At 39.4% G+C, this 20,790-nt stretch overlaps 1 protein-coding gene and 1 long non-coding RNA gene across 10 annotated transcripts in view; one reads left to right on the forward strand and one right to left on the reverse strand.

Annotated features, from left to right (window-relative positions):
- C2CD5 (C2 calcium dependent domain containing 5) overlaps positions 1–18,893 on the reverse strand; it is a 98,397-nt gene extending 79,504 nt beyond the window's left edge. For 4 of the 6 annotated variants that reach the window (XM_081821337.1, XM_081821338.1, XM_081821335.1 and 1 more), the window contains exons 1-3: positions 18,709–18,892; positions 18,436–18,554; positions 4,728–4,814 (exon numbers count right to left, since the gene is read on the reverse strand). In XM_081821337.1, coding sequence (XP_081677463.1) covers positions 4,728–4,814; positions 18,436–18,525 — 177 coding nt within the window. In that variant the 5' untranslated portion in view covers positions 18,526–18,554; positions 18,709–18,892. Of the gene's footprint in view, positions 1–4,727; positions 4,815–18,435; positions 18,555–18,708 lie in introns of all 6 variants that reach the window. The other 2 variants (XM_081821340.1, XM_081821339.1) reach the window with 2 other exon arrangements.
- Positions 18,894–18,926: 33 nt separating this feature from the next.
- Positions 18,927–20,790, forward strand: part of LOC115937900 (uncharacterized) — a 47,305-nt gene continuing 45,441 nt past the window's right edge. For all 4 annotated transcript variants that reach the window (XR_014145606.1, XR_014145607.1, XR_014145605.1 and 1 more), the window contains exon 1: positions 18,927–19,355. This is a non-coding gene — a long non-coding RNA (uncharacterized LOC115937900). The remainder of the gene's footprint in view (positions 19,356–20,790) is intronic.

The raw sequence follows: 20,790 nt of genomic DNA on the forward strand, positions 1-20,790 counted from the left end.
TTCTTCTGCCTCAGTTACCCTAGCTGTTAGATTATCTAATTGGATTGGATCTCATTGATAGCATTTTTAAGTTCTGCCAATTCAGCTTTCATTTCTGCCCTTAGAGACTCTATGTTGCCATTAATTGATTTCTCCATTCTAGTCATTGTCTTCACAATTGCTAGTCTGAATTCCATCTCCGACATCTTGGTTATATCTGTATCCATTTGTAAATCTGCAGCATAAGTCATAATCTCTGAGTCTTTTCTATTTTGGGGGCTCCTCCTCCTAGTCATTCTGTTGACGGGTGTTTGAAGGAATGTATAGAGTCCAAATTATTGACCAGAACCCAAGCAAGATGCACCTGTTTTTTTGGGACCTTAGGGTTGCTGGCCCCTTGTTTTCCCAGCCTGTCTTCTGCAGGAGGGGCCTGCCGCGCCGTTAATCAGGCAACCCTGTTGTGCGGAGTTGCCCTGCCCCCCTGTGGCGGGGGATGGGCCCAGCGGGAATCAGTTTTGGGGGCTTTTGTTCTCTGGCGGCTTTCCGCGTCTCTTCCACAAGTCAGAGCAGAAGAGACCGTTTCCAACCCTCTGTCTCAGAGCAGAGAGATCGCCGTCTGTTCTTCGGTGAGCTCTCCAGGACACACCGTCTCCGTTTGTCTGTGCTGCTATAAACTGCAGTGGCCTGGGTTGTGCACCCCTCCACAGCACTCCCGGTCCTACCTCCAGGTCAGAGCACGTCTCTGCCCTTTGTGCTTCTAAAACTGCCAGCCGCTCCCAGTTCGTGTGCGCGCGACCCCGCCACTCTGGGTTCCTGCCCCGGGGGCTGCCCTAGAGTCCTTTCCCCGCCGCTACCAGTCTGCGAGTCTGTGCCCGTCCCCAGTGCACGAGGCTGTCGCTCACCGGCAGTGTAGGATCCCCACGGCCAGGCACCCTCCCACTGCCGTTTATCCTCCGATATCTGCCCGCGGAATCAGAGCTCCCCGCTTTGTACCTCAAAACCAACCGCCTGCCTTATTCCGATTGTAGAGATCCAGATCTTCTTACATCTCAGGTTGGTTTCATGGGTGCTCAGAGTGGTCTGGTAGATATCCAGCTCAATTCCGGGGACCAGTTGAAATAGGGTCCCCTACTCCTCCACCATCTTTCCCCCCTCCCCGGAATTATTGTTGATATCACTGACGTAATAATGTGACTGCATGATTTGTTTTCAAAAAAGGGGATACCTCTCTATAACAGAGACATAATTAAAAATTTATGGATGAAATTGCATAATATTTTGAATTTGCCTTAAAATATTCCTGCCACCCCACCCTCCAAGTACAGAGTGGTGTAACAGGTAAAACAAGAACAGCACAACATATAGGTAAAAGTAAAGGTAAATGATGGATAAGTAACCTGCCTACTTTTATGCATATTTGAAAATTTCCACAGTGAAATGTTAAAATAATCATTTTGATTTCCAAGCCATTCTAAATCATATGTCATCAATGGCATCCCATACTATGGCATTACCTATATATTTAGTAAAAGGGAAAGAGTCAAACTAAGCCATTAACCGCTGCTCCAAAGACATCCCTTCAATTTTTACCTCCATTAATAACATGTTTTGTGTACACTATTTAACCTCCTACACATTTACCTATGAGTACCCTCATCTTCTGTACTGGTACACTAAGGTATTCCTTCCCTGACACTATAGGTCGCCATAGCAACTAAATGACTAGAATTGTTTATGATATATATAGATAGCTAATAATACAAATAATCTAAGAAAAATTCAGGAATTAATTTTAATTAATTTTAATAAAATAATTAAGGATATTTCATAGATTTAATTGAGCCAATATCAAATCATGAAATAATATAAATTAAGACTTTCTCATAAATGTCTTAAGTGTTTAAAAATGTTAGTTTCACAGCAATTTGTCCAGTTAAAAGACTAAATTTCCCACCCTCCTTTGTAACTATTGAGATATAAGTATAAATCATTACATAGAACTAGATAGGATAGGGAAAAATTTCTCAAACAGGGCTTGCTCAGCTGAAAAATATATATTAACTCATCACCACTTCTCCTGCTTTTTCTTCCAGGCCTAGAACACTGATGTGATCACTGGAACTCCAGCTGCTTAACTTGGAGGCTAATGTGACCATGAATATTGGAAGCCACAGGCTACAGATGATGGAGAAGACAAAAGGATCCTAGGTTCCAAATGATTACATGGAGCTTCCAAAGTCTCATTATACTGCCTGGCCCAGTATTTCTTTTATATAAAAGAAAACTAAACATCCATTTGTTCATGATATTTGAGAGTTCACAACATATAAACTAATGCTAATTGCAACTGACAAACAAGTTTAAAAAAGTATATAATTAATGTTAACTGGGGCGCCTGGGTGGCTCAGTTGGTTAAGTGACTGCCTTCGGCTCAGGTCATGATCCTGGAGTCCCGGGATCGAGTCCCGCATCGGGCTCCCTGCTCGGCGGGGAGTCTGCTTCTCCCTCTGACCCTCCTCCCTCTCATGCTCTCTGTCTCTCATTCTCTCTGTCTCAAATAAATAAATAAAATCTTTAAAAAAATAAATAAAAATAATTAATGTTAACTATAAACACAAAGTTTAAGAACATCTGTCACACAAAATACACTATTATTAGAAGTACCAGCCAAAATAGTAAACTTAGTAAATTTTAAGGGAAATGGCTGGTAACTTTAGTTGCTAAATCTCATTAACATTATAAAAATCCCGGGGCGCCTGGGTGGCTCAGTCGTTAAGGATCTGCCTTCAGCTCAGGTCATGATCCCAGAGTCCTGGGATCAAGCCCCGCATCGGACTCCCCGCTCGGCGGGAGGCCTGCTTTTCCCTCTCCTACTCCCCCTGCTGGGGTTCCCTCTCTCGCAGTCTCTGTCAAATAAATAAATAAAATCTTTAAAAAAAAATTACAAAAATCCCTTATTTCAGAAAAGTAAGTACAAATATATTATCTTTTAAAGTTACCTAAGCTACCTGAGTACTTTGCAGCTTTAAAAATTCTGGTGCATCATCAATAAAATGAAATTAATATTCTTAAATATTAATGTCCTACTATCATGAAAATTACTAATAAGATAACCCAATTTAAAAAAAAAAGATACCCCAACTTAAAAATGAGCAAGGAAGTTGAAGAGTTTTCCAAAGAAGACATACAAATAGCCAATAAACACATGAAAAGAGGCTCAACATTACTAGTCAATAGGGAAATGCAAATCAAAACCAATGACATATCACATCACATCTACATTTTCCACATTACGCTAATCACCAAGTCCTGTGAAGTCTACCTCCATAATGTCATCTCTAAATATCTTCTTTGGGGAGTTAAAATACGAGATGGCAGTTCAAAGTAAAAGAAAGGCAAATGGTCCTTAACCATAAAAAAGCATTATCATGTTCATTCATGACAAAAATGCATATTAAGATTACATTGCAAACATCACTTCACACCTACTAGGATGGCATGATTTTTTAAAAAAAAACAGAAAATAACAAAGCTTGACAAAGATGTGGGAAATCAGAATTTTCTCATACATGCCGGTGGGAATGTATAATGGTGTAGCCACTATGGAAAACAGTTTGGCAGTTCCTCAAAAAGCTAAACATACAATTTATCATATGACCCAGCAATTCCATTTCTGGGCATATACTCAAAAGAACTGAAAACAGGTACTTAAACAGATACTTGTACACTAATGTTTACTGTGGTAGTAGTTACAGTAGCCAAAAAGTGAAAACAACCCAAATGTCCATCAACAGATAAATGGATAAACAGAATGTGATACATACATACATACACACACACACACACACACACAGAGGAATATTATTCAGCCATAAAAAGTAAAGAAATTCTGATACATGATACAACATGGATAAACCTTGAAAACATTATGCTAAGTGAAAGCCAGACACAAAAACACAAATATAATGATTCCACTTGTATCTAATATAGGCAAATTCAAGAGACAGGAAGTAGGTTAGATGTTATTAAGGACTAGGAGAAGAGGTGAGGGTTACTGCTGAATGAGTAGTTTCTGTTTGGAGTGATGAAAAAATTTTGGAAATAGTAGCGATGCTTGTACAACATTGTGAAAGTAAGTAATGCAACTGAGTTATACTTAAAATTGGTTAAAATGGCATTTTTTAATATATACTTTTGACTATAATTTTTTTAAAAAATTTAATTTGTACACTATCCTTAAGTGGTTTTTGGCATATGCTAAAATCCAGAGAATATTACAGTAATAATAATATAATACTTTAAGAGATTGTTTTTTTTAAACCTATGTTCTTGCATTCATATACTGTATTTTCTTAACCACAACATTATTTTTTAAAAACAATCTTGGTTAAGCAAAAAAGAAAGTATTTTTATGGTGTAGGAAGACTACTATACCTGAAATAAAAGGTACTCCTATCATTCCTGGGGGGAAGGGGTCATGTCAAAAATATATACTAAAAAATGCTGATATTTAAAAACTTACCTTAAGGGGCACCTGGGTGGCTCAATCAGTTAAGTGTCTTGCCTTCAGCTCAAATCATAATCCCAGGACGCTGGGATCGAGCCCCAGGTTGGGGGCGGGGGGGGGGGTCCCTGCTCAGCGGGAGTCTGTTTATCCCTCTCCTTCTGCCCCTCTTCTGCTTGTGCTCTCTCTCTTGCTCTCTCTCTCAAATAAATACGTTTTAAAAAATTAAAAATTAAAAGCTTACCTCAAATTTAAACCATTCTGAGTTCCACTGAGGGTTGAGGGACTTGAGATACACATCTGTTTTAAAGGTGGTATTTCCAAATTTTACCTAAAAACAAACAAACAATCCAAATATAAACATCAAAAATATGAATAAAAGTAAATTTTGGTATCAGCCAACCAATGGGAAGATTAACCATGGAGGGGAAAAAAAAAAAAAGGCAACTATCCCCTGAAACAAAAGAGAAGAAAAGTACAGTCCAGTAAGTTGATAGGCTACACCTTCATGAAAGAAGAGATTACCTACTGCTCTGGTTGACTAGCTCTACACAGAAATTAAAAACAGACTATTTTGTCAATATGAAGGAAGGAGTCAATATAGCCTTCAGAGAACAAAAGCTCAGACAAAAGAGGAATCTTGATGGCAGAGGACCAGCAAGGATAAAAATCCGAAGGTAAAAACAGCAAGTGACCCTCCTTTCACCATCTCAGCTTGGGAATCCAGAACTCCAGCCCATTATTGTAAAAACTTAGAAATATCTCCTTGTATTTTCCAGCTTTCCCATTTTGTTATTTTTTTTAACCCCTTATCGGTGCACACATAGTGATTAGCAACAAACCATTATCATTAAGGGCTTTATCTTTGGGGACAATGAAAGGGATTGGATGGGGAGACTATCTTATTTCACAACCAGTCTTGGCAGACACTAAATCACAAAGATCCAAAAATAAATAAGAAGGGAATGAAGAAAGCCGAAAGCAGGCTAAATCCCTGGAACTTGCTTCCAACAAAGAATGGAGATTATAAAATCTGACTGAACTTGAGAAGTTGGTCAGGAAGCTTAAGAGCAAAACAGCTGAGAACTACGTCCTAGATGGCCTCACCTTTCCTAAATTTGATCTCTTCCCTAATTCTATTAGTTATTACCATTATCTTTCCTTACCTCTAAATTCACTAAAGCTTATTCCCTTTAAGACAATTTCTAGCAATAAGAGACTCTTAATCATAGGAAACAAACTGAGGGTTGCTGGAGGGGAAGGGGGTGAAAGGATGGGGTAACTGCGTGATGGACATTAAGGAGGGCACAATGATGTAATGAGCACTGGGTATATATAAGACTGATGAATCACTAAACTCTACATCTGAAACTAATAATACAGTGTATGTTAATTAATTGAATTTAAATTTAAAAAAAGACAATATCCAGCACATAGTTTTATACACTGTAGATTCTTAGGAAATGCTAGTTCAAGCAGATAATCTATGAAACCTCCTTTCTTTTTTGAAAGAAACCTCCTTCTCCTTTGGTATTATATTTGCTGATTTTCCTGTTTTATCATTTATCTGTCCAAGAAATTTCTAAAAGCAAAATATTCAAAAGAATAACTGCTTTTATCTTCTGTATATTTTTCTAGGTGTTTTATCATTTAATCTGGATTATTAGGCATGGTACCAACCATTTTGGTGCTTAGGCAGGTTAGAGGGTAGAAAAGGTTAAAATAATTATGTGAAAATAATAACTTCTGGGGGCGCCTGGGTGGCTCAGTCGTTAAGCGTCTGCCTTCGGCTCAGGTCACGATCCCAGAGTCCTGGGATCGAGCCCCGCATTGGGCTCCCTGCTCAGCGGGAAGCCTCTTCTCCCTCTCCCGCTCCCCTTGCTTGTGTTCCCTCTCTCGCTGTGTCTCTCTCTGTCAAATAAATAAATAAATAAAAATAATAATAATAACTTCTGACACAATAAAGAATGTAAGAAAGTCAAAGATAAATAAGAAATTGAGAAAAAGTATTTGCTAAATATATACTAAAGAGTGACTTTCCACAATTTCTAATGAGTTCCTATAAAGCAATATGAAAAAGATCAATAACCCAACAAAAAAAATGGGCAAAAGACATGAACAGACAATGCAAAGAAATGGAAATATAGATGTTTTTATTTATTTTAACACAGATGCTTTTAAAATACAGTTAGGGGTGCCTGGGTGACTCAGTTGGTTAAGTGACTGCCTTCGGCTCAGGTCATGATCCTGAAGTCCCTGCTCTGCTTCTCCTTCTGACCCAACCCCCTCACATGTGGTCTCTCTCTCTCTCTAATTCTCTCTCTCTCAAATAAATAAATAAAATATTTTTTTAAGATAAATAAATAAATAAATAAAATACAGTTAAACTTTGAACAACATGGATTTGAATAGTACGCATCCACGTATAGGCAGATTTTTTTCAATAAATATACTGGAAAATCTTTTGGAGATTTGTGACAAATCGAAAAAACTCACAGACAAACCATGTAGCCTAGAAACAGCAAAAAAACTAAGAAATAGTTGTCATGAATGCATAAGATATATGTAAATACTAGTCTATTTTATCATTTACTACCATAAAATACACACTAAGTATAAAAAATTAAAATTGATCAAAACATGCACAGAAATATGTAACAGAGCACACATGACGCCATTAGCAGTTGAGAGAAATATAAATGAATGGATAGATGTGGTATTAAATCATAACTGCATAAAATGAATAGTATGTACTGTGCTACCGTAATAATTTCAAACCACCTTCTGTTGCTACTGCCATGAGCCCAAGTGTTGCTAGTATCCGCTTAAAACACTGTATGATGCTACCCATCTCTCTGTGAGCAGTTCATCTCTCCAGCAAACTGCATATTGCAGTACAAAGTGACCTCTTGCAGTTCTTGTGTATTTTTCATTGTGTTTAGTGCAATACCGTAAACCTTGAGTAGTGTCATGGGACCCATAAGAAGTGCCACTAGTGTTGCTTTAAGTGCTCCCAAGAATCAAAGAAAAGTCATGACATTACAAGAAAAAGCTGAATGGCTTGATATATACTGTAGATTAAGGCCTGCAGCTGCACTTGCCTGCTGCTTCAAGATAAATGAATCCAGCATAAGGACCACTGTAAAAAAAGAAAATTCATGAAGCCAATACTGCAGCTATGCCAGCAGATGCAAAAACCTTACACCTTTTGCAAAATACCTTTTTATCTCATATTGAAAATGCAGCTTTTATATGGGTGCAGGATTGCTATAAGGCAGCTATATTTATAGACTCTAATATGATTCGAGAAGAAAGTGAAGTCATTATGTAACAACTTAAAGCAAAAGGAAGGTGAAAGATCTAAAGCTGGATAATTTCATGCCAGCAAAGGATGGTATGATAATTTTAGAAAGAGGACTGGCTGAAAAAATGTCAAGATAACAGAAAAAGCAGCTCTTGCTGACCAAGAGGCAGCAGACGAGTTCCCAGATGCCATCAAGAAAATCACTGAGGAGAAAGGATATCTGCATGAACAGATTTTTAATACAGACAAAAGTACCCTATTCTGGAGGGGGAAAAAAATGCCACAAAGTGTATTTATTAGTCAGGAAGAGAAAAAAGGATTTAAGGCAAGAAGCGATAGGCTAACTCTACCATTTTGTGCAAATGCAGTCGGGTCTATGATCAGAACTGCTCAACACCAAGGGCATCGAAGTGGCCTACCTGCCCCCAAACACAAGCTCTCTATAATCAGCCTCTAGATTAGGGGGTCATAAGGACCTTTAAAGCTCATTACATGGTATTCTTTGAAAAGGATTGTCAACCCTATGGAAGAGCATTCTGATGAGAAAACATGAAAGTCTGGAAGGATTACACCACTACACAACTACGCCATCGTTGTAGAAAAAGCCATGAAAGCCATCAACATGAAACAAATTCCTGCTGGAGAAAACTATGCCCAGATGTTGTATATGACTTTACAGGATTTACAACAGAGCCAATCAAGGGAATAAGGGAAGAGTTTGTGGGTATGACAAAAAAGGTAGAGGGTGAAGGGTTTCAAGATTTGGATCTTAAGAGAAATTTAAGAGCTAATAAACACCACACCAGAAGAATTCACAGAAGATAACTTGATGGAGATGAATGCTTCCAAACCAGTGCCAGACGACAAGAAAGAAGCTGTAGAAGAAGCAGTGACCAAAAACAAACTGGTATTAGACAACCTGGCAGAAAGGATCTGACTATTCAAGACTGCTATTGATTTATTTTACAACATGGACCTTTCTAGGATACTAGCACTGAAACCAAAGCAAACAGTGGTACTGTATAGAAATGTTTTTTAAAAAATGAAAAAGCAAAAATGTCAGAAATTACAACATATTTCAGTAAAGTTATTCCACGTGTGCCTCTTTCCTGCCTCCCCTTCCAACTCCTCCACCTGTTCCACTTCTGCCACCCAAGACAGCAAGACCAACCCCTCCTCTTCCTCCACCTACTCAACATGAAGACGAGGATGAAGACCTTTATGACAATCCACTTCCACTTAACGAATAGTACATAATCATCATGCCATATAGTTAATAAAATTATCTGTTGTGTATATGTGAGTATCTTCATGTGAAAATCTAATAACTGCATGGCAAGAGCCTCATATGTCATCATCATTTCCTAAGTAGTCATCTATGTAAGACGTGTATAGAAGTCCTTAGCTTATACTAAGCAATATGAGCAATATTTAATACAAAATTAATCAGATGTTAGTTTTGTTTTTTTTTTTATTTACTTATTTGAGAGAGAGAGCATGTGCACATGCGCACAAGCAGGGAGAGGAGAGGGAAAAGCAGGTTTCCCGCTGAGGAGGGAGCCCGACGGGGGGCTCAGACCCCAGGATCATGACCTGAGCCAAAGGCAGACACTTAACTGACTGAGCCACCCAGGTGTCCCAGAAGTTAGTTTTCTTACTGTTTTATAACTTTGCTTTCAAAGAATTATGTAACTACAGTATGCCTCTCTCTCATAATTGGAGAAACTATCAGCCTTTAATCACAAGTAAATGATTTTTTTTTAAAGTTACATTACTGTATTATAAATATGACTGCAATACTGTATGCCATAAAATTTTTGATAACGATTCATTTGTTAGTATATAGGCTACGCTACTGTGAAGCAATCCTATCAATTACACTACGCTACCATAAAGCAATCATACTGCTGCTTCTTTGTTATCAATGCCCATAAATCATTATATTTGTAAATAAATGTGAATTTCTTTTTCACATTATCTTTTCATTTTTGATGTCTAGTGCTAGTAATACGTATAACATCCACCATGTTTTGTATCATTTAAGACAATATTGATAGAGTTACTGACAGATGATTCATCCTGTAAACATACAGCGTAAACTTACTATATCTACAAATACAGTAGAGTACTGTAAATAGATTTTCTCTTCCTTATGATTTTCTTAAGAGTAATTTTCCTTTCTCTAGTTTACTTTATTGTAAGAATATAGTATATAATACATATAACATACAAACTATGTGTTAACCAACTTTATGTTATCAGTAAGGCTGACAGTCAACAGCAGGCCGTTTGTAGTTAATTTTGGGGGCGGAATCAAAAGTTATATATGATTTTCAACTGAGCTGGATTGAGAGGAGGATGTCAACAGCCCCTAAAAGGCCCCACATGGTTCAAGGGTCAACTATATATCAAAAGATGATCAACCACAAGAAAAATGCAAACTAAGCCAACATTTTTACTTATCATGTTGGCAAACAGTTTGAAAACAGTGTTGATGAGGTCTTCTAATACTTTGTTGGTGGGAGTATAAAATAAAACAATCTCTAAGGACTGCAATTTGACAATGTATCAAAATGTTAAATGCCTACACCCTTTAACTTCATAGAGAAGTGCACAATGACATGTACAAGCAGCATTATAGTAATGAAAGACTGGAAATAATCTAGATATCCACCAATTTGGAACCGGTTAAATGAAGAATGGTAAAGCCACACAGTATACTGCTAATTAGAAGAATAAAGCAGTTCTCTCAGCACTGGTACAGAACAATCACCATTTAGATAGATCTTTCTTCTGTGGAGCAGCATGTATGGCATTCTTGGGAGAAAAAAATGGCAAAATGTTGTAAGTCACATAATATATGCCTTTATATAGCATAGGTTATTTCTAGTAGGTTATACAACAAACGTTAACAGTGGCCACTAGAAAGAACAGAATAGGTTGGTTAAAAGAAACATGATGTGAGAGAGGTTGACCCATTTTGTATCTTCTGAATTCTGAACCATGTACATATATTTCCTATTTGTAAAACATATTATTTTAAAACTCAAAAACTTAAAAAATTCAAATTAAAATCGTAGTAAATTTAGTTTGATTAAAATTATAGCATTCTGGATCCACTTCCAGGAATTTATCCTAAAGAAGCACTTTCACATGAGTCTCCCTCCTAAAACACACTAAAAAAATCCAAATAATCATTCAACAGGAAAATTATTGAATAAATCACATGCACTGCTATTAAAGAATGGAGTTGATTTTAAGTACCGTTATATGGAAATGTCCATGACATAATAACTGAAAAAAACAAGTTGCAGAATATATAAAGCATGATTACCTTTGTTTTTTAAAATATAAGTAAAAAAAAAATTTTTAAAGGAAATGAGGGGGAGTAAACGAACTGAGAGTAATTGTCTCTGAAGAAAGGACTGACATGGTATAGGGAATACAGTACAGTGTAGCAAGTACCAAGTAAGGGGCTTTCAAGTTTTACTTCTGAGTTATTTGAATCTTTTGTAACGGAAGCCATTCATGTATTATTTCCATAATTTTTATTTTTTTAATCACAAACAGTAAAAAATGAAACTTAATGGGGATGTGGGTGGGGGGAGTCTAGGAAAAAGTTACTGCTCAGTTACTAATTTAATTTTCATTACATTTTAATATTCAAAGCATCAAGGAAATACTTATATCTTAATTTACCTAATAACAGCTTTATTTGAAGTAAAATATTGTTAGGATTATAAAATCATTCAAAACCTTTCAAAAGCCAAAAGTTTGGGTTCAACTGCCAAAACTACCATATCATTCTTTAAATTATGAGTTCAGGGATGCCTGGGTGGCTCAGTCAGTTAAACGTTTGCCTTCGGCTCAGGTCATGATCCCAGGGTCCTGGTAGCAAGTCCCGCATCAGGGTCCTTGCTCAGCAGGAGCCTGCTTCTCCCTCTGTCTGATGCTCCCCCTGCTTGCGCGCGCTCTCTCTCTCTAACAAATAAATAAATAAAATATTTTTTAAAAAATGGAAATATATTCAATTATTACTTCTATAACCTCAACAACACAAATATCAAACACCTCAGCCTCCACAAGGAGTCCCACATCTGGCTCCTTGCTCAGCAGGGAGCCTGCTTCTCCCTCTGCTTGCCGCTCCCCCTTCTGCGCTCACTCTCTGTCTCTCTGACAAATAAATAAATAAAATCTCTTAATAAATTAGTTTTTAATTAAATATGAGTTCAGCCCTCTTCAGGTTTGTTCCCCTATACTGTACTGCTATGTTGTGCCTTTTATTCTTCTTTTGGTCAACTATCCATTGTAGATATAGTAAAGATCTGATAGCCCTCAACTGCATCAAACAAACAAAAACAAGATTTTAGGAAAAGAAAAAGGCCAGAGTGTGTACTTTGCCAAATTGTGATGAGTCCCCTTCTACTAAAGAAGAATCATAGTTCAATTGGTCTTATTTAATTTGAAGGAGATTTTATTACCCAGCAATTAAATGAATGCCTTACAACTTTGTTAAAGAACATCACGGATTTTAATGAGATTCCCTAGTAAAGTAAAAGCATTCTCTTTCCCCACTCATTACCTAAATTACCTTGAGAAAGTTATTTAACCTGTTATTTAAGGCTGCTTCCTCCTCTGAAAGGGGGGACTGTTGTATTACAGGAGAAAATGCATGTACAGACCTAGCAAAATGTCTGGTATATCATTAAATATTAATTTCTTTTTCTCTCCCTGTCCCCTCAAAGGCTCCTGGATAAACACAAAATGATAATACAGCTTGCCAAACAGTTTGTAACATGCACATTAATACTGGGATAAATTTCCCAGTATTAATACTTTTTTTATACAGAACCTCATCTCTTTCATTCTGGAGATTCCTGCAAGAATAATCATCTTTAAATAATACTTGGTGCGGTGCCTAAGTGGCGCGGTTGGTTAAGCGTCCCACTCTTGGTCTCGGGTCAGGTCATGATCTCATTCATGGTCGTGAGATCAATCCCCACATCAGGCTCTGTGCTCAGCACGGAGTCTGCTTGAGATTTTCTCTCTCTCCCTCTGGCTCTCCCCCAACTCGTTCTCTCTCTCTAAAATAAATAAATCTTTAAATACATACATATACACATACATGCATGCATATTATTTGGTCTTCACTGGCTTCCTAAATTCCTCACATTATAGATAGTAGAAATTCCCTCAACCAATGAAATCCGGACCAGTATTTGATTAGTTAATCAAATAATTTGGTAACTTGGTTAAATCAAAGAATCATTAAAAATGATTCAATTTGCTAAATATTTTAAGATAAAACATATAAATAAATATTCATTCCTCTACATTTGAATGAAGGCTAAGGCCTCTTCTTTGAGTAAGGGTCCACTGTTTAGAGTTCGGTATCATTTTTTTGCATAAACCACACCCATAATGTACCATCTGTGATTTCCAGTTTGGGTTTTTTTATGTGGTGGTAGAACTTAAAATTGCTTGTAAAAATGTATGAACACAGAATCTTAGATTTTTTTACAATCTTTTCTCCATCTAATTCTAGAGTAATGTTTAGTGACTGTATCCATATGTCTTTATATAGCATTATCAACTTCATTTTCACTCTTATTTCACCAATTTACATAAGGTTTAAGTAAATTACAGTAACAAATAGAGTTGGCATAAACAGGTTTGAGGAAAAAACATAACTGCCTCTTGGTAAAGTATTATCAGCCAACTGATGGGAGAAGCAGGCACATGAGAGAATAATCTACCAATGTGGGATATTCAAGAATAGGCTTATGGAAGGAATGCAGAACACTGGGGACTGTGATAAGTGAGTTAATGCAAGTTGTTTAAGAGAGCTTCTATTATACAGACTTCTCCCCCCCTCATTTTCAGACCGTTCAATAACCTGCATTCCCCCTACCTAGCAAATTTTATTCCCCACAAGAACCCTCCCTTCAATTACGTATGTTCTATCCCTCTCCTTTTGCTTTTACTGAGTTTGTCCTAGTCATCTAAAAAATGCCACTTTTCCTCTCTGCCTATAGAAATTTTACCATCCTTCAAGCCCAGCACAAAGACTTCTCACGACCAATTCAGGCATCATTATCTCCCTTTCCTACAAGCTTATACAGTACTTAACAGGCTACATCACACAATTTATCCCTTTATTATATGGTAATCCTTCATTATCCCCTTTTTCCTGCATTAATCTTTCCCTTTCTGCTGGATTTTTCCTATTACCACACAAGTATGTTCTAGTCTCTTCTAACTTTTTTTTAAGTACTAAAAGGTACATACTCCCCAAATACCACACTATTTCTCCTCTCCCCTCCTCAGCCCTGTTTCTTGAAACAATTGCCTATTCATGCCACACCTCTTCCTCATCTCCCTTGTACTTTAACCCTCTTTAATTCACTACAGTATGGGCTTCCTTGACACTCTCGTCAGAAGCAGTAACAACCTCCATACTGTCCAATCCAGTGATTTTTTTTGTCCTCTTTACTTGACCTTTCAGTGCCATTTAATGGTTGAGGGCTTCCTCTTTCTAGAAACTTCCTCTTGCCTTCTGAGACATTACTTTCCTGATTTTCCTCTCTCCCCACTAGCTGATAATCTCAGTTTTCTTCCCCTAGTCCTCCTCTTCTAATAGACAGCTAATGTCAAGTTTTTTCAAGGATCCATACCTCTGCTCTCCCGCTAAGTGAGAGGTTTACAAGAGGGACAGACCAACTCCTAAGGGAATTTTAGAAAATTCTATGGGTGTATTTGTGGAGAATAGTTGTAATATTTAGAAGGAAGGGCCAGAGAAGCTAGGTGTCCTGCAATGCAAGAAATAGTTCCCTACAATGAAGACTTGTCTCATGTCATGACCTTCAAATGTCCTACAAGATAATCACATAGGATTAAAAACCTAACTCATTTTACAGATAAGAGTGTAATGGGGGAAAAAAAAGTGTTGTAATGAAGTTTTCATATACATAATTGTCAAGAAATACAACCATCATGTAAATTAAGGGAAAATTCTGCTTTTCCCCATGAGTCGATTATTTTGAAAAATCAGATAGCAGTGAAGGACTATCTGAGATGTCAAAACTGCACAACTGTCTCACTCAGTATGAGGAGTCAGATTCATGTGATTTTTACATATAGGTGAGACACTCCCTACCTTGTATCCTTGCTTTATTTTCTCCATAGTCTCATCATCTATCAGTTTACCTTTTAATTATCCTCTTTATGAACTCCATCCTCCCACTAAAATGTGAGTTCCATGATTAAAGAAATTTTTGTCTTATTCACTACTATATCCCCAGCACACTGTACTATACCCAGTACAGTGATGGACATATACAAAGGCTTAATAAATATTCATGGACTCAATCTGATTACTTCTTACCTTTTACTGTGATCATGAACAAGTACTTCTAAATTGAAACACATACTAAAAAAATTCTCTAATTTGTCATACTACTAGTTAGAACAATATATTGATTTTTTTTTTTTTAACTGTGAGGCTAGGTTACATTGGCCATAAATATCATGCCAGCACAGTAAAGAGTGGATTTCAAAATACCTGCTATATAAAGGGGGCACTGGGTCTCACAGAGTGGAAAAGCACTGGCCTATATGAGCTCATTTCTAACTCACAAACCTGAACAAATCTGAACACCATACTCACAAATCTAACTTCCTCGTGGACAACTCCAATTAACATCTCAAACCTAACACATCTAAACAGAAATTGATTCTTCACCTACTCAATCAATCTCTACAAATCCTATGGAGCCTCAGAAAATTAGCTCAAAGATTCCAGAAAGCTACGAGTCATCTTTTAGTTTCCCTTTCCCTGGCCCCCTACTCCAGTCAACCAACAAATCCTCTAGAGTCTATCTTCAAGGTATATCTGGAATCCATCCACTTTTCTCCATTATCAAACCAACATCTTGGCCCCCACCTTTTCTTTTTTGAACTATTATAGAATCTCCTAATTAGTTGCCTGCTTCAGCTCAGTCCATACTCCAGACAGCAAAAAAAAAAAAAAAAAATACTAATCTCAAAAACCACTTCCCACAGAATTTAGAATAAAATCTATACTTCTAATCATGGCCTCTAAGATCCTGCATGATTGGCTCCTTGACTAACTCTCCCACTTTATCTTACACCACATGCCAGCCACATCCATCTTCCTTCCCTTCCTAATACACTCCCTGAGCAGCTGGCTCCTCCTCATCCAGCAGCTCTTCGATTGACACTTCCTCAGAGGTCTCCTGATTTCCCAACCTAAAGTAGATGTTCCCTGTTAATCTCTATTGTTTTCTTCCATGACACTCATCATAATTACCTATTTAATCATTTCTTTATTTTTTAATGTCTGTCTCTTCCACCAAAATATAAACTCCATAGAACTAGGAACCAAGTCTATGTTGTTCGCTATCAGATATGCATCAGCTACACCAGGGACTAGCACTGGGCCTGTCAAATAGCACTCAATAACTATTTGCTGAAAGAAGGAATTAAAAGTCACTCTTGAATCCAACCCCTCCTTCACCATCAAAACCATTTATTACCAAGGCATGATGATTTTACCTAAGCAATGTCCCTCAAGGGGTGCCTGGGTGGCTCAATCAGTTAAGCATCTGCCTTCGGCTCAGGTCATGATCTCAGGGTCCTGGGATCGAGGCCCGCTTTGGGCTCCCTGCTCAGCCAGGAGCCTGCTTCTCCCTCTCCCCTGCCCCTGCTCATGCTCTCTCTTGCTATCTCTCTCTCTCTCAAATAAATAAATAAAGTCTTAAGTAAGAAAAAAGAAAGGGAAATGTCCCTCAAGTCTTTCTCCTCTAATCGGTTCCCACAGAGATTCTCAACATGCACATATTGCGTGGATAATTTTATCACCTTCTTAACTGATTTTCCTGTATCATCTCTCATCTGTCCAGTCCATCAATAACATTACCACACAAGTCATCTATAAACAACCTAATAATAAACATCATCATATTTCATTTCTCCTTAAAAAGTTCTCTTTGCTTGCCCCTGCTTATAAAATAAAGGAAAAATTATTCAGTACAGAAAATGAGATTTGGTACCAACCTACCTTTCCAGCCTCATCCCCCATAACCTCCACTACCCACATATTCCCTTTTACTCCAGACATGTCTCAAACTAAGATAGTTCCCTGAACATACCATGTATCCCATTCTATGCCTTTGATGTTCCCTCTGCCTAGTAAAATCCTGATGTCCTTCAAGATTCAGCTCAAATGTCTTTTTCTTAGGAAAACTTCCTAAACCTTCAGAGACAGAATGAAGTTTCCATATTCTACAACACTCATCAACTTGTCTAGAGAGGCAATGTTAGCACAGTGGTTAAGAGAACAGACCACAAGTCTATTTACAAGGTTAAGAAACCTTGGGCAAATTATTTACTGTTCCTAGGCCTCAGTTAACTGTAATATGGTATAATAATATAATAGCAGGACTGTTGTGAGGAATAAGAATTAAAAAGTAGTTAGCAAAGACCTGGCAATAATGAGACTCAACACATGTTAGCTATTAGTTATTAAACTCTATAGGTCAGTCTCTGAGCTACCTGAAAGCAAAGACTATGCCCTGGTAATGTGTGTATTCCCATTACTTAACATCTGGCCCAAGAACACACTCAGCATCTGTTTCTCAAGTGAAAATGAAGTTGGGAGTAAGAATGACCATGGCAATGTTTTTTGGGGGGGGGTAACTGCAGTTATTAAGTCAGAGAACCTTTAGGGAACATCAAGAATATTTTATATTGAGATGAAATCAGGCTGTGTATTATCCTGTAGCTGTCAACTCTAAGCATTACCAGCCCAAATGATTATTATTCTAATGCTCTGGCTCATCAAGTCAATTTTTATTACAATTTTTACTTGGCTTCTTTTAAACTCTGGGTTATTACTTTCCAGGCCCTAGGCCTGTGCTAATTTGCATGAGTTTTAAACTAATCATCTGGCTTAAAAAGCAATTTTGCAATTTAAATCCATGGCACTTAATTCGCTCCCTACCTCAAGGCACTAAATTACCCTAAAACAGCTCATCATACCTACCAGTCCATACAAGAGCAGAAAGCGTTATGGTTGTGTTTTAAAACTTACACTGATGATTCAGAGAATGTTATGCTCAAGAGTGGATCGCCTCGCCTTGTAGGTCTCCAAGTGCCCATAACGGACTGTTATCTACCTTCTTAACGTGATCTCCATCACTTTGGCTTGAGAAGCCACCTCTCCTTAAACAGAAGAACGTACACGTGTGTGTGTGTGTGTGTACACACCTCTCCTTAAACAGAACGTACGTGTGTGTGTGTGTGTTTCGGTGGCTACGCGGATATGCCTCGGGATCTCCTCCTGACTGGCAGGTGGCCTATTATGAGTCCTGACATCAGGGTCACCCCCGCATGCAGAGCAGCAACTGCCTCCCCGCGCGGCGCACTCCGCCGCAGACGCCCAGGAGCGGTGCACCCATCACATGGGCTGCAGTCTCGGCAGTCAGCCCTCAAGGGAGGACTTGCACAAGCACCGCACAAAGGACGGCAGTCGAAAGGAGAATGGGCTGAAGAGCTGGGGGCGAGGTGGGTAGGATCCTTCAAGGGCTTGGCACTCCCTGTGTTTTGAGGGGCAGGACCTTGCACCAACCTCCACGAAGGCATCAGTCAGGTCACTAGCTCGGTCCATCACTGGCAAATGGCGCCCGGCCACGATTTTCACCTTCAGCTTCCCAGGCATCTTCTCGGCTTCGGCCTCTCCTTGGGCTCCTGCAGAAACAAACAAGCGAGTCTGCGCCGAGCTCTTAGCCCGGCGGGGGAGGGGCGGGAGCGCGCGGGGAGCTGCGCGCGCCGCAGGGAGCGCGCGGGATAACTGACAGCGGAGGGCGCGCAAGGGCGCGCCATGCCGCCGATCGTCACTCACTCTCGGGTGAATGAGGGGGCCGTCCCGCGCGGGCGCTGAGGCCTCATTCCGGAGAGGCAGTCGGAGGAGTGGCCCGGGTGGATTCTTCTACCCCGGTCCCACAGTGCTGGCAAGAGAAACAAAAGCCAGTCAACATCCCGTGGAGGTTCTGCCACCCCTACTTGTGTTTTCCTCCCCCCAAAATGGCGGCTCTCGGGGCGTGGAGGAAACATCGATCATTCGGCGCTCGGCCCACTTCGCAGGGGAGAAATTAAATTCACGGAAAGCAGATGGATGGGGCGGGACGGACTTCGAGGAAGCCGGAGGGCAGGGGAATGGGTCGAGCCCTGCATCATCCACCGAGCCAGGGCTGTAGGTTGGTGCCCTGCTCTTTGAGAGCTGACTCTGTCCTTCGGGGGCGAATCACTCGTAGGGCTCGGTTCGGTGACTTCCCGGGTCGCCCCCTTCCCAGCTACAAACGCTGCATTTTCGAGGGGTGTGACAGAAAGAGCAGCGGCGGAGACTGCTAGAGGAGGGATTTCAGTCGGCCTTTAACCACCAGTTAGTGGTTTGTAAAATCAGTTTAGCTGGTTTCTACCTGGAAAGGATGCAGTTTTTGTTTTATATGAGGGAGAGTAGGAAATTTCAGGGACATCTCGGGTAATCAGGTAAGTATTCTATAGCAACATTTTTTATTCAGTCATATACACGTGTACTGGGTTATAGATGTTACTGTAGGTCTTGGGGAAAAACAAAACTTTGAAATCCAAAACCACTGGTTAAAGGAGTTTCCCCTGCACGCCTGGATTGGCTCAGTGTGTTTATTTTTTTTATTTTTTTTTTAAAGATTTTATTTATTTATTTGACAGATTCATAGCGAGAGCAGGAACACAAGCAGGGGGAGTGGGAGAGGGAGAAGCGGGCTTCCTGCCGAGCAGGGAGCCCGATGTGGGACTCGATTCCAGGACCCTGGGATCATGACCTGAGCCGAAGGCAGACGCTTAACGACTGAGCCACCCAGGCGCCCGCTCAGTGTGTTTATTAAGCATCAACAACCCTAAGACCTACTTTGCTGGCAGGAGTTCATGATCTCCTACCCTATGAAATTTCTAGTCAACTGCAAGAAACAAAGATGAGCTTAATGAAACACCTTGAACAACCGACCCAATTATATATGTGAATATACATGCAAAAACGAGGCAAAATCTATAGGCTCAAACCATCAGAAAAAATTAGGGAAATTGAGGCAAACGCACAGGATGATACCAGATATCAACAGTACATGTCATATCAAATAACAAAATCACCATTAACAATTCTGGTAGAGGGACGCCTGGGTGGCTCAGTTGGTTGAGTGACTGCCTTCGGATCAGGTCATGATCCTGGAGTCCTGGAGTCCCGGGATGGGCTCCCTGCTCAGCTGGAGTCTGCTTCTTCCTCTGACCCTTCCCCTCTCTCAGGTACGCTCTCTCTCTCATTCTGTCTCTCTCAAATAAATAAAATCTTAAAAAAAAAAAAAATTCTGGTAGAAAGATTTTACCACCGGATTCTTTAGGAATGGAAAATTCCCAAATGAAGATTTTTTTTAACTGATTCACCTTTTTTCTTTTTTTAAGATTTATTTGTTTGAGAAAGAGAGCATGGGGGTGGGGGTGGGCAGAGGGAGAGAGAGAGAGAACCTAGAGCAGATTCTGCATTGACCCAGAAGCCCTTTGCGCGGCTGGGTCTCAGGACCCTGAGATCATGAGGACCTGAAACCAAGAGTCGGATCCTTAACCTGCTGAGCCATCCAGGCCCCCAAACTGATACACCTTTTTAACTTTAAAAATACTGAGGGATCAGTGGATGGAGCAAGTGACTTGATCTTGAGGTTGTGAGTTCAAGCCCCACAATGAGTGTGGAGATTACTTAAAATTAAATATTAAAAAATAAAACAAAATACTGGGGCGCCTGGGTGGCTCAGTCGTTAAGTGTCTGCCTTCAGCTCAGGTCATGATCCCAGGGTCCTGGGATCGAGCCCCACATCTGGCTCCTTGCTCCGCCGAAAGCCTGCTTCTCTCCCACTCCCCCTGCTTGTGTTCCCTCTCTCGCTGTGTCTCTCTC

Source organism: Leptonychotes weddellii, chromosome 5, assembly GCF_054177405.1.
Source record: "Leptonychotes weddellii isolate Sample4059 chromosome 5, ASM5417740v2, whole genome shotgun sequence".
NCBI classification, from domain to species: domain Eukaryota; kingdom Metazoa; phylum Chordata; class Mammalia; order Carnivora; family Phocidae; genus Leptonychotes; species Leptonychotes weddellii.